At 39.6% G+C, this 16,902-nt stretch overlaps 2 protein-coding genes across 2 annotated transcripts; both read left to right on the plus strand.

The window, feature by feature from the left end:
• Window positions 1-308: 308 nt before the first annotated feature.
• Window positions 309-5,709, plus strand: plbd2 (phospholipase B domain containing 2). The gene is made up of 12 exons (XM_028983480.1): window positions 309-554; window positions 1,170-1,263; window positions 1,359-1,517; window positions 1,986-2,086; window positions 2,602-2,816; window positions 2,976-3,070; window positions 3,249-3,409; window positions 3,543-3,638; window positions 3,756-3,827; window positions 4,097-4,249; window positions 4,664-4,826; window positions 5,099-5,709. Exons 1-12 carry the CDS (start codon window positions 370-372, stop codon window positions 5,264-5,266), a joined length of 1,662 nt encoding a protein of 553 aa, XP_028839313.1. The 5' UTR covers window positions 309-369; the 3' UTR covers window positions 5,267-5,709.
• A 6,071-nt stretch (window positions 5,710-11,780) lies between these two features.
• On the plus strand, window positions 11,781-13,464 carry LOC114798711 (ribonuclease-like 3). Its single transcript, XM_028994631.1, has 3 exons — window positions 11,781-11,846; window positions 12,762-12,823; window positions 12,916-13,464. Exon 3 carries the CDS (start codon window positions 12,924-12,926, stop codon window positions 13,362-13,364), a length of 441 nt encoding a protein of 146 aa, XP_028850464.1. The 5' UTR covers window positions 11,781-11,846; window positions 12,762-12,823; window positions 12,916-12,923; the 3' UTR covers window positions 13,365-13,464.
• The last annotated feature ends 3,438 nt before the right edge of the window (window positions 13,465-16,902 follow it).

Below are 16,902 nucleotides of genomic sequence, written 5' to 3' on the forward strand. Positions count from 1 at the left end.
GGTCCTGAAGTGGAGTGTGTTCACCCGCTCTCACTGCGAGTGGTTTAGCCTGGGGAAAGAGACAGACTGTTTATTACGATTAGTTAATAAAGCTATTGCATCTTTCTACATCCCTGGTGTACTGTGGTATCTGGACCTGATGAGATTAAAAAAGGGTGTGGCACCTTGGAGAATCCTAATGTTGCTTGTGAAATGTTTGGAAGTTAACATGCAACATTTACATGAGAGTTGTAAAAATGAATGAACTTGGAGTTGCATTTATGGCGCGAACTTTGAGTTCTTGCGTCAGCGTAACAAATCACGTGACTTTTATTTTGAAATAGCTGCTGCGCAGCCGGGCCGGCTGTCATGTGACTAGCTTTAGTAAAGATGGCTTTTACGCAGTCGTGCTTGGTACTCACTTGTATTATAAACTGGTCTCTTCTTTGTACAGTTTACGGCGTCATTCAGTCAGTGGTGATTGACGAGCAGACAGGAAAACTTTCCATTCGAGACGGATTTCGGCCTGATTTTGTGGCCTGGGCCAACTTCACAGACGACATAGAGGCATCGGGGTAAGACCTGAAACGCAGACGATCTTAGACCTTCGTCCGATTTTTCCTTCAGCCGAGGATTGTGTGATTTACGTGCTTCTACATATTCTAGACCACGAGAGTGTTCCCTCATTCGTGGCATCCCGCAATGTTAACATGTCCGCTTGTATTAGGATGATGAACAGAGGGCTGAAGTAAAGCATGCCAAAACGCAATCTTTCTGAAGTACTGTGAAGATGCTCACTGAGCATAATGTTTAAAAGCCAGCATGGCGTTCTAAATTACTGAATAGAATAGAACAAAATGCCTTTTTATTGCCACTATACGCATGTACAATGAGATTAAAAACACCTCCTTCAGTGCAGACATTTATGTACAAAATAGTGCAGAAAATACAGATGTACAAATAAACATAATACAATACGACAAGGGGCAGTATATTCAAGTGAGTGTCAGCCATATGAGAGGAATAAGTAACCGAGTATGGTTTTATATACAGTGTATATTTTATGTAGTGTGTGTGGGTCACATGTTATTGCACATTAGAAAAATCTTATTATTTCTATCCTATTATTTATATCTAGCATATTATTTTTCTATCCTAAAATCTGAGCTCTTTTTCCTGCTGTGTTGCAGCTGGTCCTACCTGGAAGTGACCACGAGTGGGCGCTATGAAGATCGCACCCAGGCATACGCTGCTGGGGCTGTGGAGGCTGTCCTTACTTCAGATGTGAGTGGCCGACAGACCACTATCAGTAGCATCTTAAAACTTCACCAGGTGTCCATCCCATTTGCTCTCATTGTTTTTCCCTCCTGAATTTCTAGCTTCTCTACAAGCACTGGGTGAACACGGTGATCGGTTACTGTGGGCCTTTTGATTATGACGCAGTTTACTGCCAGCGGCTGAAGACTTATATCATGGCAAATCTTCAGTGGGTCACCGAACAGATCGAGAGGGAGTCTGACTCTCCCTACTGGCATCAGGTACCGCTGTAGGTCTTCTAAGGCCATGATTTGCACTTCAAGTCAAGTATGGACCTGCTCTACTATTTTAAATAGTTTTACAAGAAAATGTTAGAAATGCTGAAATCAAATGTAAGTTACTGGTATTAGATTGTTTAGTCACAAAGGCTCAAATTATGTTGTTGAAAAAGACACGCTTGAAATGGTGCTGCAAAGTGCAGAGGACATTTTCCACACATGGAAGGAAGGCACGGACTGCCGAAGAAGTTTCCAGATGAGTCTGGATCTCTGTGTGCACTGCAGGATGTTCTGAAAGAAAATCTCCTCTCTTAAAGTTATTTCCAAAAAATTTCTAAGCATATATATATATTTTTCTGAGTGATATGGCCTGTACTGCATATGCTTATTCAACAGAAAGAAAATTGTTTATGTTGTGAAATATTGTGGCAAAATGAAACATTTTGTCAGAGTTTCTTTTTAACTGCCCAGGTCTACCTGACTTTGTTGCAACTTAGAGGTCTGGAGGACTCCTATAATGGTCAGCTTTCAATTCCCACAGGCGTTCCAACCTTCAATCCATTTGGGTTCCTGTGAGTACACACACCTTTTATGACATAACTGATTTCTGTTGAAGGTTTGCATTAAGGTACAAAGTATAGTTAACATTGACGCTTTAATAGAGACTAGTGTGTACCTTTGCAATAGCATTTGTATTTACTTTTAATTTGTCGTTTAGGTCCTGGTTTCTGTGTATCTTGTAACAGTTCTAAGGGAATTAGGATTAACAACTATCTTAATAATAAAGGTATTTTAAATTCGTAAAGATGCACAAGGCATTATTTCACAAATAAGTCTAGATGAAGTAGTAGCACATTTTAGACGTAACGTCTTTGTGATAGTCTTACTTTTTGATAGTCTTACTTTGAGGACTGGTATAAAATTCTTGACAATCAACCCAAGACCTAATGCACAATTAATAGAAGTAAACACCTGCCAGTGACCTGTTTTCAGGTTTTAATCTGCTCCTCATTCTATGTCTCATTTGAAATACATTTATAATGCTGAGAAAGGTCCTTGGACTTTTTTTGGGCTGTTTATTTTTCAGGCTATTCCAGATGGGTGGAGATCTAGAGGATCTTGAGGCTGCCCTAAACAAAACGAGCCAATCACGGACTTTAGGCTCAGGATCCTGTTCTGCCCTCGTGAAACTGTTACCAGGAAATAAAGAGCTGTTTGTGTCACATGATACATGGAACAACTACCAGTCCATGCTAAGGATCATGAAGAAGTATTCATTTGCATATCACATGTCTTCTAGAGGTATACACTGATCTAAAATGTGTACAGAACGCTAACAATGTATTTTGCAGTAGTGACTGTAGTTATCCAGTTTCCTAAAGAATCTAGGTGCTTTTTGCAGCCCCGCAACTAGGGGGCAGTAAAGGATTATGGCAGCACACAAACATATATTTGTTCCAGGTGAATCCATTATTCCTGGTGCCGTCCAGGCCTTTTCCTCTTACCCTGGGGCTATTTTCTCTGGGGATGATTTTTATATCTTAAGCAGCGGCCTGGTAGGTTTATTATTGACTGCACAATACACAATCATATGCACTACTATACGACTAGTAATCTTTCATGGTATGAAAAATCTATAGTAATACATTTCATGGGTGTCTGAATTAGTCCACTAGAATCTATTAGCCTAGACAGACATTCTTTTAGCTCTAGTTCTAATATTTTGACTTTCAGGTTACCATGGAGACCACTATCGGCAACAACAACCCTGACCTATGGAAGTTTGTGGTTCCACAAGGCACAGTGATGGAGTGGCTCAGAAACATTGTGGCCAATCGCCTCGCTCAGTCTGGCAAAGAGTGGGCAGATTTATTCAGCAAGTTTAATAGTGGAACGTTAGTATTTCAACTTCAGAATATTACACACGGGACGATAAATTGCCCCATACTGTACTCATACTTTTTAAATTATAACTGTTTATTTTAAATGCGAACTCATGTTTATAAATCTTTGGCTGTACCATTGAAGGTATAATAACCAATGGATGGTGGTGGATTTTAAGCACTTTTCTCCAGGCAGAAGTGACGTAACTGAACAACTTTTTACAGTTCTGGAGCAGATCCCGTAAGTACACATAACTAACAATTGAAAGAATTCACTTATTTATTTTTCTAAAATGCTAGTTATTGAGTAGGGCATAAAAATAAATAATGCTTGATTTTGCTTTCATAATTTATTTAGGGGTCTTGTTGTGACTGAAGACAAGACTAAAGAGCTTTATGAGAAGGGTTACTGGGCCAGTTACAACATCCCGTAAGTACATGCCATATAGTATATTGAGGGGTTCCTTTTATTTCTGTAAGAAAAGAACATTGAAAGTTAGTTATCTTTATCAAGAGTTACCAAGAGCCGCCATAGAGTGACATTCAGCTACAGTCCTTTATTGAATTACATTTTTTATAATACGAAAGAAAACCGCTGACTCAATTGTGAATATCAGGAATGCTTGTGATCGTGGAATGGTGACTGTAGAATTTAGAGAACTACTGGTACTTCACAGTATTTTAAAATGTTATGCTCAGGTATTATGAGGACATCTTCAATGCCAGTGGATGCCCTGCATTGGTTGACCGGTTTGGCTCATGGTTCACATTCGACCTGAATCCAAGAGCACAGATATTCCGTCGAAACCAGTCCCTGGTCACTGATTTGGAATCCATGGTGCAGCTAATGAGGTGAGCATCCTAATAACAGAAATTAGTACACTTGTGTTCCCATATCTGTTTGCACTTCTTAGTGCAACTTCTTAGTATTTTGCACTTCTTAGTATTTTGTTCTTATTCATGCTAGAGTTGCACATATTTCTACTAGGTTAATTTAAATACTTTGGTGGGCTGCGCCCAATGTCCAAGGATGAGCTCCGGCAGCCGCAAACCTGGTTTGGAATAAGCATTAACAGTCAGTTAATCAGTTAGTTGGGTTAGATTTTGTATATATTTGATACTCATGATGGATGGGACAAAACTTTCATTTTCATTTAATACATGTCACCTTTGTTTTTGACTGATAACATTTTTTAGCTGAATAATCACTTCTTTCTACCTGCCATAATATTTGTTAGTGTCTGACATCTCCTTTCCTGTCTTCAGGTATAATAATTTTGAGAAGGACCCCTTATCCCAGTGTGAGGGATGTAACCCATGCCATAATGGGGAAAATAGCATTTCTGCCCGTTCAGACCTTAACCCTGCCAACGGCACTTACCCATTCGGTGCTCTGAAGCAACGACCACATGGGGGCACTGACATGAAGGTGTGCTTTGGATCTTTTTTCCACGACTCTTATTACTTAGAAAACAAGACTGAGCAACCCCACATGTCCCACCCACAGTAAAACAGTCACAGTAGTGACTCCTGCTCTTAATGGGCTGTATAGAGACTCAAGCGAAGTGTTACTCTGTTATAAAGCAGCAACTGTGCCCCTAAACAAATGTTTTTGAATGTCCCTTTATCAGCTCAGTGTCCATTAATTAAATCTTTGATTGCACGTAAAGGCGAATCAATTACCTTTCCTCTCTGCTATAGGTAACATCCTATGCCATGTATAAGGAGTATCAACTCTTGGCTGCCAGTGGCCCGACTTGGAAGCAGGTGCCAGTGTTTCAGTGGAGCACCTCCCCCTTCGATGACCTCCTCCACATGGGCCATCCTGACCGCTGGGCTTTCCCTACTGTGCTTGTCAAATGGCCATGACCTGAGACATCTGCTGCAAGCTGCAGTAAAAATTAAAGAAATTCTGTTTTTCATTTATGGTTGTTCATGGCATGAAATGTTCAGGGTCTTAAATTGTGCCATGAACCTTTGGTTTTTAAGATAAACATCTGAATTGTGTTTAGACTCATTCAGTTCTTTGCTACCAGCCCTCATTGTTAGTAAGATGTTGCACACAGGAGAAACAAATCTTGTGTAGCCAACATCAATTGAGTAATACAGGACAAAATCTAAAGGCATTTGGCAACTGCATGGGATCTATTCAAAATACTGAGATGCTGGTGGAAGTTCACATTTGAATCACATCAGGAATTAGCCACAGCTTTTAATTAAGTCTTATAATAGTGCATTGTGATTTTTTTTGTGTAATAAAAGGGATATTTTTGTGTAAATTCTTATTCTAGGAATAAAATGTCAATAAAGAACCAGGTTGTGTTTTGTAACGTATTATAGAAAATGTATGCATTAGCGAGTAGGCCCTAGCAATCATACACTCATTTTCTGTGCCTCAAGCCAGTCTTGATTTTCACAGTGTGGTTTAAAAAAAAAAAAAAAAGGGAAGTGATTGTCACAGTGATTGTCACTGTGCAGTGGGCAGCCATGACAGGCGCCCGGGGAGCAGTGTATGGGGACGATGTTTTGCTCAGTGTCACCTCAAGAGGCACCTTGGCGGATCGGGATTCAAACTGGCAACCTTCTGATTACGGGGCTGCTTCCTTAACCGCTAGGCCAGTAGGACATAGTATCCTTCTGAAAGAGGCCATTGCCATTCAGAGAATAATGTATTCATAAAGGGTGTACATGAACAATGTTGAGGTAAGTAGTAACATTCACATTGAACGCAGGACCCAAGGTTTCCAAGCAGAACCTTTCCCAAAGCATCACACTGCCTCCACTCTTCTTCTGCCCACAATGCATCCTGATGCCATGTATTCCCAAAATAAGAAATACACACACACCCTAATTCATAAATGCTTATATTAATATGCAGTTTTTGAATCTATGAGAGATGGATTTCTGAATACCAGGTAAATCTTAACTGCAGGTGCCCACTGGCTTGGTTACCACTGCTCTTCAGTCTTACAATTATTCATTTTGCAGTTCAAATGAAGGATAAAGACTCAAACTAAAGTTGTGACTATGCTCACAGTTCAACAATTGCTTCTACAAAAAAGTGTGAATTAACAGGAAACCATATACTTCCTTTATACATTTCCGGTGTTACTGTTCTCTGAAACATGGCATTCATGGCATTCTATTGTCTCGTTTTGTTCCCTTTGTTCCACACACAACTGGGCCAGTGGTGGCCTAGCAGGTAAGGAAGCAGACTCATAATTGGAAGGTTCCTGAACCGCCATGGTACCACAGAGGTACTCAAGGTACTATGAAATGCCCAATGCTCACTAAGGTGCTCTCGTTCTGTGCACCGTGTGCTGTGCTGCAGTGCTTCACAATGACAATCACTTCGCTTTCAAGTGACATTGAATAATGCACATCTTATAATGTGAATGTTTATTGAATAATTACTAATTCAGGGAGACAAACAGGATAGTGCCAGGATGTTGCAGTGTGGGTTGGGAATGGCAGGTATGTAACTTTGTAACTAAACGAGGTGCAGTGCGAGGTGTAATAAGGGCTGTGAGGTAGGATGGTGCTACTCCATGTTTGGCTTTGTAGGCCAGCATCAATATTTTGAATCTGATGTGTGCAGCTACTGGGAGCCAGTGGTGAAAACGTAGCAGAGGGGTGGTGTGGGAGAATTTGGGAAGGTTAAAGATCAGTCGTGCTGCTGCATTTTGTATGAGTTGTAGAGGTCGGATGGTACTTAGAGGTAGACCAGGTAGAAGGATGTTACAGTAATCCAGTCGTGAGATTACTAAGGACTGAACCAGTAGTTGGGTGGCCTGGGTTGACAGATAAGGGCGGATTTGTCTGATATTGTAGAGAAGGAATCAACATGAGCAGAAAGACTGCTGATGTGAGTCCAGAAGGAGAGTTGGTTGTCTATTGTTACTCCCAGGTTGTGGGCTGTTGTAGAAGGAGAGAGCTGTGAGTTGTCACTTGGTAAGCAAACCACTGCCATGCTGAGCCCTGAATTACAAACCTCTTCAGGACAGACAAGAGAGTCTTGTGGTTAACTGTGTCAAATGCTGCAGAGAGGTCAAGGAGAATAAGGAGAATAACCAATGATTTTGCCAATCTGGCCGCATGTAGCTGCTCGGTAACAGCCAGAAGGGCAGTCTCAGTAGAATGGGCTGTTCTGAAGCCAGACTGGTTAGGATCCAGGAGGTTGTTCTGTGACAGATGAAGTGATAGCTGATTGTAGACACAGCTCTCAAGGAGAAATGAGAGGAGAGAAACTGGTCTGTAGTTGTTGATGTCTGTAGGATCAGCGGTGGGTTTCTTTGGGATTGGAAGAACCCTGGCTGTTTTAAAGGCAGATGGTACAGATGACCGGATGGGATTGAGCTGTTTATGATATAAGCAATGAAAGGGATGAGGTCAGGAGAGATGGTTTGTAGCATTGCAGAAGGGATTGGATCTAGTGAATTAACAGGAAACCATATACTTCCTTTATACATTTCCGGTGTTACTGTTCTCTGAAACAGAGAGTTGTGGCCATGTGTCACTTTGTTCCCTTTGTTCCACAGTGGTGGCCTAGCAGTTAAGGAAGCAGACTCATAATTGGAAGGTACTCAAGGTACTATGAAATGCCCACTGCTCACTAAGGGGATTTCGTTGTGTGCACCGTGTGCTGTGCTGCAGTGTTTCACAATGACAATCACTTCACTTTCAAGTGACATTCAATAATGCACATCTTATATTGTGAATGTTAATTGAATAATTACTAAATCAGGGAGACAAACAGGATAGTGCCAGGATGTTGCAGTGTGGGTTGGGAATGGCAGGTATGTAACTTTTTACATTTACATTTAAGGCATTTGGCAGACGCCCTTATCCAGAGTGACTTACAATGTGCTTCCATGTTACCATCAATGAAGTGATCAGTTCTAGTACATTAGGACCCCCAATTATACAATCTTTTTATTCACTCTGTTGTAGTTTCTATAGATAAGTCAAACAAGAAGAAAATTACACGTTAATCTAAATATTCTCTAAAGAGGAAGGTCTTGAGCTGCCGTTTGAAGGTGCTCAGTGACTGAGCTGTTCTGACCTCAAGGGGAAGTTCATTCCACCACTGAGGGGCCAAAACGGAGAAGAGTCTAGATGAATGTCTTCCTTTTACCTTTAGCGATGGAGGGACTAGGCGAGCAGTACTGGAGGCTCGGAGAATACGAGTGCGAGGTGTAATAAGGGCTGTGATGTAGGATGGTGCTACTCCATGTTTGGCTTTGTAGGCCAGCATCAGTATTTTGAATCTGATACGTGCAGCTACTGGGAGCCAGTGGAGGGAGCTTAGCAGAGGGGTGGTGTGGGAGAATTTGGGAAGGTTAAAGATCAGTTGTGCTGCTGCATTTTGTATGAGTTGTAGAGGTCAGTTGGTACATAGAGGTAGACCAGCTAGAAGGATGTTACAGTAATCCAGTCGTGAGATTTCTAAGGACTGAACCAGTATCTGGGTGGCCTGTGTTGACAAATAAGGACGGATTGTCTGATATAAAGAAGAAATCTACATGAGCGGGAAAGATTGCTGATGTGAGTCGAGAAGGAGAGTTGGTTGTCTATTGTTACTCCCAGGTTGTAGAAGGAGAGAGCTGTGAGTTGTCTAGGTAAATAGCAAGATTCTGATGTGGTGAAGAATCTGCTGGAATGAATATTAGTTCAGTTTTGGTGGGATTGAGTTTGAGGCATGTAGATCAGAACCTTGAGGGACACCAGTGGAGAGTCTATGTGAGGTAGAGGTGGATCCTTTCCAAGTAACTTGGTAAGATCACTCATCAAGGTACGAAGCAAAACACTTCCATGCTGAGCCCTGAATTCCATACCTCTTCAGGACAGACAAGAGAGTCTTGTGGTTAACTGTTTCAAATGCTGCAGAGAGGTCAAGGAGATTGAGAACCAATGATAGTTTTGCCAATCTGGCCGCATGTAGTTGCTCGGTAACAGCAGAAGGGCAGTCTCTGTAGAATGGTACATGGCCAGATGAGATTGAGCTGTTTATGATATAAGATATGAAAGGGATGAGGTCAGGGGAGATGGTTTGAAGCATTGCAGAAGGGATTGGATCTAGTGGACAGGTGGTTTGATTGCCTCTAGATATTATCTGAATAATTTAATCAGATGTGAGCTTAAAAAAATTATTTAGTGCAGTTGTAGAATCTTCAGAGGGTAGAGTAGTATTTGTGGTGGAGAATGTCTCACAGATTTTTTTCAATCTTCCCTGTGAAGACGTTGGCAAAATCATCAGCAGTTAGGGAAGATGGGGCAGGGGGAGTTGGAGGGTTGAGAAGGGATAAGATGTTGAGTTTTTGAGGGTTGTGGGCAGAGGCTTCCAGTTTTGCCTTGTAGAAAGCAGTTTTAGCAGCTGATAGCAGCAGATTTAGCAGCAGATTTTAAACAAATAGCAAATCAAAAGCATGTTACTCAAAAAAGTTTGTTCATTTTCATTTTAGTTAACGTATATTCATAAAGGTAATTTCCATCACATTGTTGTGCTAAAACAAAACTTATTTAATTTATTGGTAATAAAGGTCAGAAGAAGTTATTTTTCCACAGCAGTACAACACAAATTATGGAAATGTTGGGACATTCCTTCAAATTGAATAATAGGAAAATACTTACAAGTCACATGAGCCAAGAGAACATGGGTGGTTATAGCCTAGTGGGTAACACACTTGCCTATGAACCAGAAGACCCAGGTTCAAATCCCACTTACTACCCTGAGCAAGACACTTAACCCTAAGTTGCTCCAGGGGGGGCTGTCCCTGTAACTACTGATTGTAAGTCACTATGGATAAGGGCGTCTGATAAAGGCTGTAAAAGTAAATGTAGAGCATAGATAGTAACATATGTTCAAACTGGCAAATTGTACACCTTTATCCACTAAATGGGTTCATTTAAAATTTGATGCCTGCTACAGGTCCTTAGCACAGGAGCAGATAATGGCTGAAATTGATAATTGATTTCAGACATGATAATATGATTAGCTATAAAAGGGAAAGGCAGAGTTTCTCAAAAGTAAAGATGGGCAGAAGCTCTACGATTTGTTCCAGCATACAGACCACTCATCAGATGCATAATACCAGTTCTGGAGCAAGTGAGAACCTGGCCATTTTGTCTTTTGTCTTCTATCCCAGCCTTCTGTCTTTCATCCCAAGAAACTTTGTTTTTTCTTCTTTTGCCTGGCTAAACTTTTCCGAGCTTCAAACTACTCCTTTAGTCAACATGTGACCCACTTCAACCATGGGGCAGATGATGTTTGAAATATGTTTCAAAAGGTTAACCTGATGAGACCATAACACATTTTCCCATTTGATTTTGAGAAACTTGGCAAATTTCTGCCAGGCCTGGATGGTTTTCTTTGTAAGAAAAGGCTTCCATCCTGCAACCCTACACCACTGTCCATGCATGTGGAGCATATTTTAAAAAAGATCCCCCAATGTCACTCACACACTCTCTGTTCCACCAGCACCCACCTTCTTCACCATCCCAGGAATTGCTCCCACACCACTGGAGATAGGGCCCTTTCCTGCGCTGCCCCATGACTGTCGCCCTACCTCCACATTTGAGGGCTCCACAGAATGTGACATGTTTAAAAAGTCTCATGATATAATAATGTCACTTTGTGAGATTATTTAACATTAATATTAGTTCCCCTTGCCTGTATATGATCCTGCAATGTCTAGAAATCCCAATATGTACAAAGAGTGCTTTGGTCATTTTGATTCGCCGTTCAGAGAGTGGCAGCTCAGATGGCCGGATCTAGAATTTGGCCCCTTGTTGTCATAAGGGGAAAGGTTACCTCCCCTTTCTCAGGCTAGCTACAGTCAGCTACACTGACTGTCATGACTTCTAAACATGTGCACTTGCTTGGTGATTGAATGTAAAAAAAAATATTTTTTTAGTTCCATCACACGAGCCTCTGAAGAACCAGTGGGTAAATTAATTTTTTTCTGGAAAAACTCAAACATGACTTCCTGTCTGTGCCCAACATTGTTTTTGGTGAAACAGAATCTTATTATACTTTTTGGTGAAACAGAATCTTATTATAATAAGATAAGATAAGATATTACTCTTTATTGTTATTGCACAGTCATATTAAGTACAATTGTACAATAAAATTAGATCTTTGTTCCAGTCCACACAGTGCAAGAGAAAAAACTGAAATAAAAAATATAGAAGAAATATACAAAAAACTATACATGTTTTTCTACATTTAACCATACATATTATCTTTGCGTTTCTTGTTACATTGTTAAAGTGTGATGGTATTACATCTATAATGTTTGACATGGTGGTTAAAAAGGGGCGTGGTGTAATCTGTTATGCGCAACTACATACCACTTTAAGGAAGGATCAAGAGGAAACCTCAGATGAGCAACAGAAACTGAATAGACTCAGAGAGAGAGAAATAGGAACATCTGAAGCTACATCCTCACAGGTTAGTTTGTTTTATTTAACAGGTTGTTTTTTTTTACTTTCAATGACCTATAATCTAAACTATTTGATTGAAAAAACCCAATTGTGTTAGTAACAAAATGCATTGTATAAAACACTCCTATTTGTATTCTTAATTTTGATTGTTTTTCATTTGAAAAATTCTGGTTCAAGGTTACATTAATGTGGTATAATTTGTGTATGTGTAATATTTTGTTTGACCACCTCTAGCCATTGTTGCATTGTTTCAATGAGCTTCTGTAATATCACAACATTATTTGATTGGATGATAGGAACCCTAAAGGCTCAACAGGGTTAAGCTCTGGTAGCCAACCCATGTTTGAAAATGATTTCTCATCCTCCCTGAACAACAATTTGATAATGCCTGTGCAATCAGGACAGAATAAATTTACTGGTTTTTTACGATGTGATTACACCAAACGTTTCAGTGATTGAGTGATTTTTTTCTGACCACATTTCTTCATTGAAGATGATGGTCCCCCATTATCCTTCCTGTTTTTAACAGTTCTTAACCCAATGTTAACCCTTAGATTTTTTCTTTAATTAATGCAAGATAATAATTTGACCATTATGAAGCAGGTGAATTTTTTTTCTTACATGGTTGTAAGAAGCTACTATCTGCATAAATTAGGGTTAAATAATTTGTTGCCAGCTGAAACATAATCATCTATGCAGTCATTATCAAGTGGGAGGCTCTGACCTATTTGCTTTATTAAATGCAAGTGTTTTTTAAGACAGGCAGAGTATGTATGAAGGTATGTATGAATGTGTGAGTGTGAGTGTGTGTATGTGTGTGTCTATACATATATACACATGAAAAACAAATTCAATGATAACTGTATACAAACAATGTCAAAAATTCCAATCGTAATTAACATACTTTCATGTATGTTTTTAGTGTACTGTACAGACCTTGTCACAAAGAAAATTTCTAAATCTGTGAGTAAACTGATATTTAAGGTAAGGCGCTATAATTGCAATGATATAAGTGTCCCTAATGTGTAGAGTGTAGAGATGATCCTTAAAAAGTGTTTTTTTGTTGTTTTTTTTAGAATTCATCATGCATATCCGTCCACTACCCTTTGTATTGGTGATCTTCCTGGCTGTAATTCTTTTTGCTGCCAGCCAGTCCCCAGAAGTGATGGAACGGTACAAGAAATTTCTGAACCAACATGTTAATGGGAAAATGGCTGAAAACCAATGTGACAACGTGATTAGAAGAAGAAAAATCTCTCAGAGAGGAACCAATGATTGTAAACCTGTAAACACCTTCATACTGGCCAACAAAGGTCAAATTAATCCTGTTTGTGCTAAAGCAGGCCGTCCTTATGGAAAAAACTTGACAATAAGCAACCTGAGATTCCCTATTGTCACCTGTAAATCAAAATCACAGAAAAAGTTACCCCATTGTAAATACCGTGGAAAGAAAGATACGCGCTGGATTGTTATTGGCTGTGTTAAAGGGTGGCCTGTGCATTATGAAGAGGGCATTCTTCTGTAACTTACACATTCACTTCTCACAAAGTCTTTACTGAATTGCTGAAATATTGCTGAAATTCTGTGCTGATTTTGAAGCAATATAATGATTAATTATTCCTTTATTAGCATATTACTATGCATAATTTTCTATGTCTTCAAATGCAACATTTTTCTAATTCTTTAATAAAAATTTCAGAGCATCAATTCCTGTCCAGTGGTTATTTCTTCAAATTTTTTTTCTAAAAGTATGAATAATCTTGGAAGTATCCATTACCTTTAGATAGAGATAGGTGCAATAGTATATACACAGTTCCTGACCTGTTGTCAGTGAGAGTTGTTCCTGCTTTAAAACTTTGTAAGATGTAAAATGTCTGTGAACTATGTAATCCAACTTGTCAGGAACAAAGTACTCACTTTAGAAAGGGAATGACACTAGGCTGCATTCCTGGCTTAACTGTTTTTAGTGAGAACCGGGATGGTACTGGTAGCTGCTGTTGTGTTGGGTTTCTTTTTATCATGATATTCAACAATCAAGCCCCATAGCCAATAAGAAGCAGTCATAGGTCATGACATAATAAGACCACATCACAGCAGAGAAACATATACCGTATACAGTACTGTGAAAAAGTCTGTGTTGGATCATTTATTTTATTACACATATTTTGAGCAACTGCAATCAAATTCTGCTTAGGACCCAATTGAATGCTTATGTTGGCTCTGATTAGAAGTAAGTGGCTTTGGATAGTGTCTGAGTTTGTGTTACATACAATACTATTAATTCCTATTATAATATTTCAAAGCCATTACTGCTAACGTAACATATATGAACATATACGAAGTTATGTACCAAAATAATGACATTCACATAATCATTCTCTCAATATAATGGCTTAGTATCTAAAAAACTATGAGATATTGTCTACAAAAAATGATGCCGTTTGTATGCAAATGAGAAACTTTAAATACAGATTCATGAGAATGTAATATTAATCATTGTTTCATATATTATTATATCTATATAATTTGATCCTGACACCCCTCACTTCTATAGGCCGCTCTTCTCCTCCTTACCTTACTCCTACTCAAAATGTCTATAATTCTACAGAATTGAATGAATTCAGATACAGTATAAGGGGACCACTAAGACCATTATAAAAGCAAAAAATAACACCATGTATTATAATTAGATACATAATACTTGTGCTGTCCATTTATTGTAGTTTGCAGTAATGGCTTTCAAGAGGGCAAAAAATCTAAAGATAGGAGCCCCAGTACATCACAATGGGGGCTCATATATAATCCAGTGATTGCTCTGTAAAAGACAAATCACAAATTCCTGTCCATGAAGAGCATTTTTATATTACATGTATTATATTATTTAGAGTAAGGTATTTTATGTCATATTATATGATGTCATTATATAATAAAGAACAGACAAGAGACAGACAAACAGACAGATAAAAATGAAAAACAACAATGTTTAGGGCAAACCAATTATTCCACCCAGGCCAGGATTCGAACCCGGTATTTCCACCACGAAGGTGAATGTGTTACCAATACACCACCAGGGTTTTTGGTTTCGGTTTGCCAATTCATACTGGTTCACAGAACAACCAGTAGATCACTAAATTTAGCTGCCAATTTAAACTAATTATAAGTACATTTTGGCTTGGAAACCAGTGATTGTTTAAAAAACGATAGGATAAAAGGATGAAGAGGGAAGAGTGGAATCATTGTTGAATTAGTTAATTTTGTAGAATGGGTAAAATTGCAAAAAGAATAGAGGAAAGAACAGGAAGAGTGGAATGCTAATGCTAGCATGCTAAAATAAAAGTGGAGTGGAGAAGAAGGAATGAGTGGAAAGAGGTTAAATGCGGTTGAATTGGTTAAATGTGTGGTGGTTTAAAGGCTGAAAGAGTTATCCCTGTTGCTCTGTAAAATGCATGGGAGCGAAGGAGCGCAGGCTTGGCTATTTGGCAAAAAAGTGAATGAACACAAAGAGGGGTTCATGGAGATGTGGTATATTGAATTTTGAGTGTCTACGATAAAATTGTGGCTATGAGAGCTCGTCAAAAAGTGGTCCCATGGCTGAGCGTGTTATGGAGTAGACGCATTAGTGTGGAGCTCCGCCGAGCGTGATTTAAAATTTTCATTGTTGAACCGTCAGTTTTGCTTTGGTCAGAAAGGAATCTACACACATATAACCCGGAGAAATGGCTGGTAAATCGACCAGAGGAAAACAAACTACTCTTCAGACTACGAGGCCTGCGGCGCGGAGGAACAACGTCAGAATAATAGGAGTTCCTGAGGCTCAGATCTGCTCCACAACTTTCGTCTCGTCACTACTTCAGCAGGCTTTTGAGTTGAAAGAAGCGCCACTGCTGGACAGGGCCACCAATCTTTTCTTCCAGGGCCCAGGCAGGGAAATCCACCCCGCGTCAACGTGGCCCACTTCCACTACTACCAGGACTGTGAAAATATCCTGCGTCTTGCCAAAGAGAAGCATCGTATAAAGATAAACGACATGTCCATCTCGGTCTTCCCAGACTTCACGGCTAAAGTATCTAAGGCTCGGGCTGCATTTAATGACATCAGACGGCAGCTCCGCGGGATGGAGGGGGTGAAGTTCGGCATCCTGTATCCTGCTCGACTCAGAATGACCCATCTGAATGAAAACGTTCTCCTCTCCAGAGGAGGCCCGAGCCTTCATCTCTCGACGCTTTGAGGGACATCCAGGTGGTGAATGACTTTTCTTTTTGCCTGTTTTGAATAAGAAATTCAGCTGATCCTGTAAGTTATTTATCTTGTACATATAGGAAGTACAGTATTCCCTATTTAGGTATTTTTCTATAAAACTGGTCTGATTTATGATTGACAAAATTCTGGTTAAAATATCACAGTTTCAGTACATGTTCAATTTCAGTTGATTTATTTGTGTGCTCAGTTATTACTGTCTATTACTGTTTATTGTTATTGATGACGTTACCATAATTGCCATAATTTTTTTGTTTTGTTATTAGAGCGTGGTAGTTCACCCTGAGCACTGTCGTGGTATGTTTATCGCTCACTTGATGCGGTCCCCTGCTTTATGGGGGGCCAGCATAGGTTTTGGGGGTTTAAGTTTGCTCAGATTTCATTTATTTTTTGTATCATTATTTAAATTTTTTTATTTGATTTACTTTCTTTTTCTCCTTCTCCCTCTCCCTTCTCCTTCTCAGTGTGTGGTATTGCTTAGGCTATCTACGATATGGCTGGTCTTAACAGGTCAGGGCCGGGCTCACTGCATTTTGTAAGCTGGAATATTAAAGGGTTGCACCACCCTATAAAACGTTGCAGGATTTTTTCCCATCTGAAAGCCCTGGCCCCTGAGATTATATTTCTACAGGAGACTCATCTTCGAGTTAATGAACACTCAAAATGAAAGAGAGACTGGGAAGGTCACATCTTCCACTCTGAATATGGGGACAGATCAAGAGGCGCAGCGATATTGATAAGAAAAGGGGTCCCGTTTGTAAATGAGTCTGTAATATCAGATACCAAAGGCAGGTTTGTCATAGTTA

The sequence above is a fragment of the Denticeps clupeoides genome, chromosome 1 (assembly GCF_900700375.1).
Source record: "Denticeps clupeoides chromosome 1, fDenClu1.1, whole genome shotgun sequence".
NCBI classification, from domain to species: Eukaryota; Metazoa; Chordata; class Actinopteri; order Clupeiformes; family Denticipitidae; genus Denticeps; species Denticeps clupeoides.

Bases quoted from the DNA above. Each gene is read 5' to 3' on its own strand.
- plbd2 (XM_028983480.1), top strand. From the start codon at position 370: ATGGCTTTTACGCAGTCGTGCTTGGTACTCACTTGTATTATAAACTGG. The intron at 3,639-3,755 runs GTAAGTACACAT...TAATTTATTTAG, and splicing joins ACAGTTCTGGAGCAGATCCC to GGGTCTTGTTGTGACTGAAG. The intron at 4,250-4,663 runs GTGAGCATCCTA...TCCTGTCTTCAG, and splicing joins TCCATGGTGCAGCTAATGAG to GTATAATAATTTTGAGAAGG.
- LOC114798711 (XM_028994631.1), top strand. From the start codon at position 12,924: ATGCATATCCGTCCACTACCCTTTGTATTGGTGATCTTCCTGGCTGTA.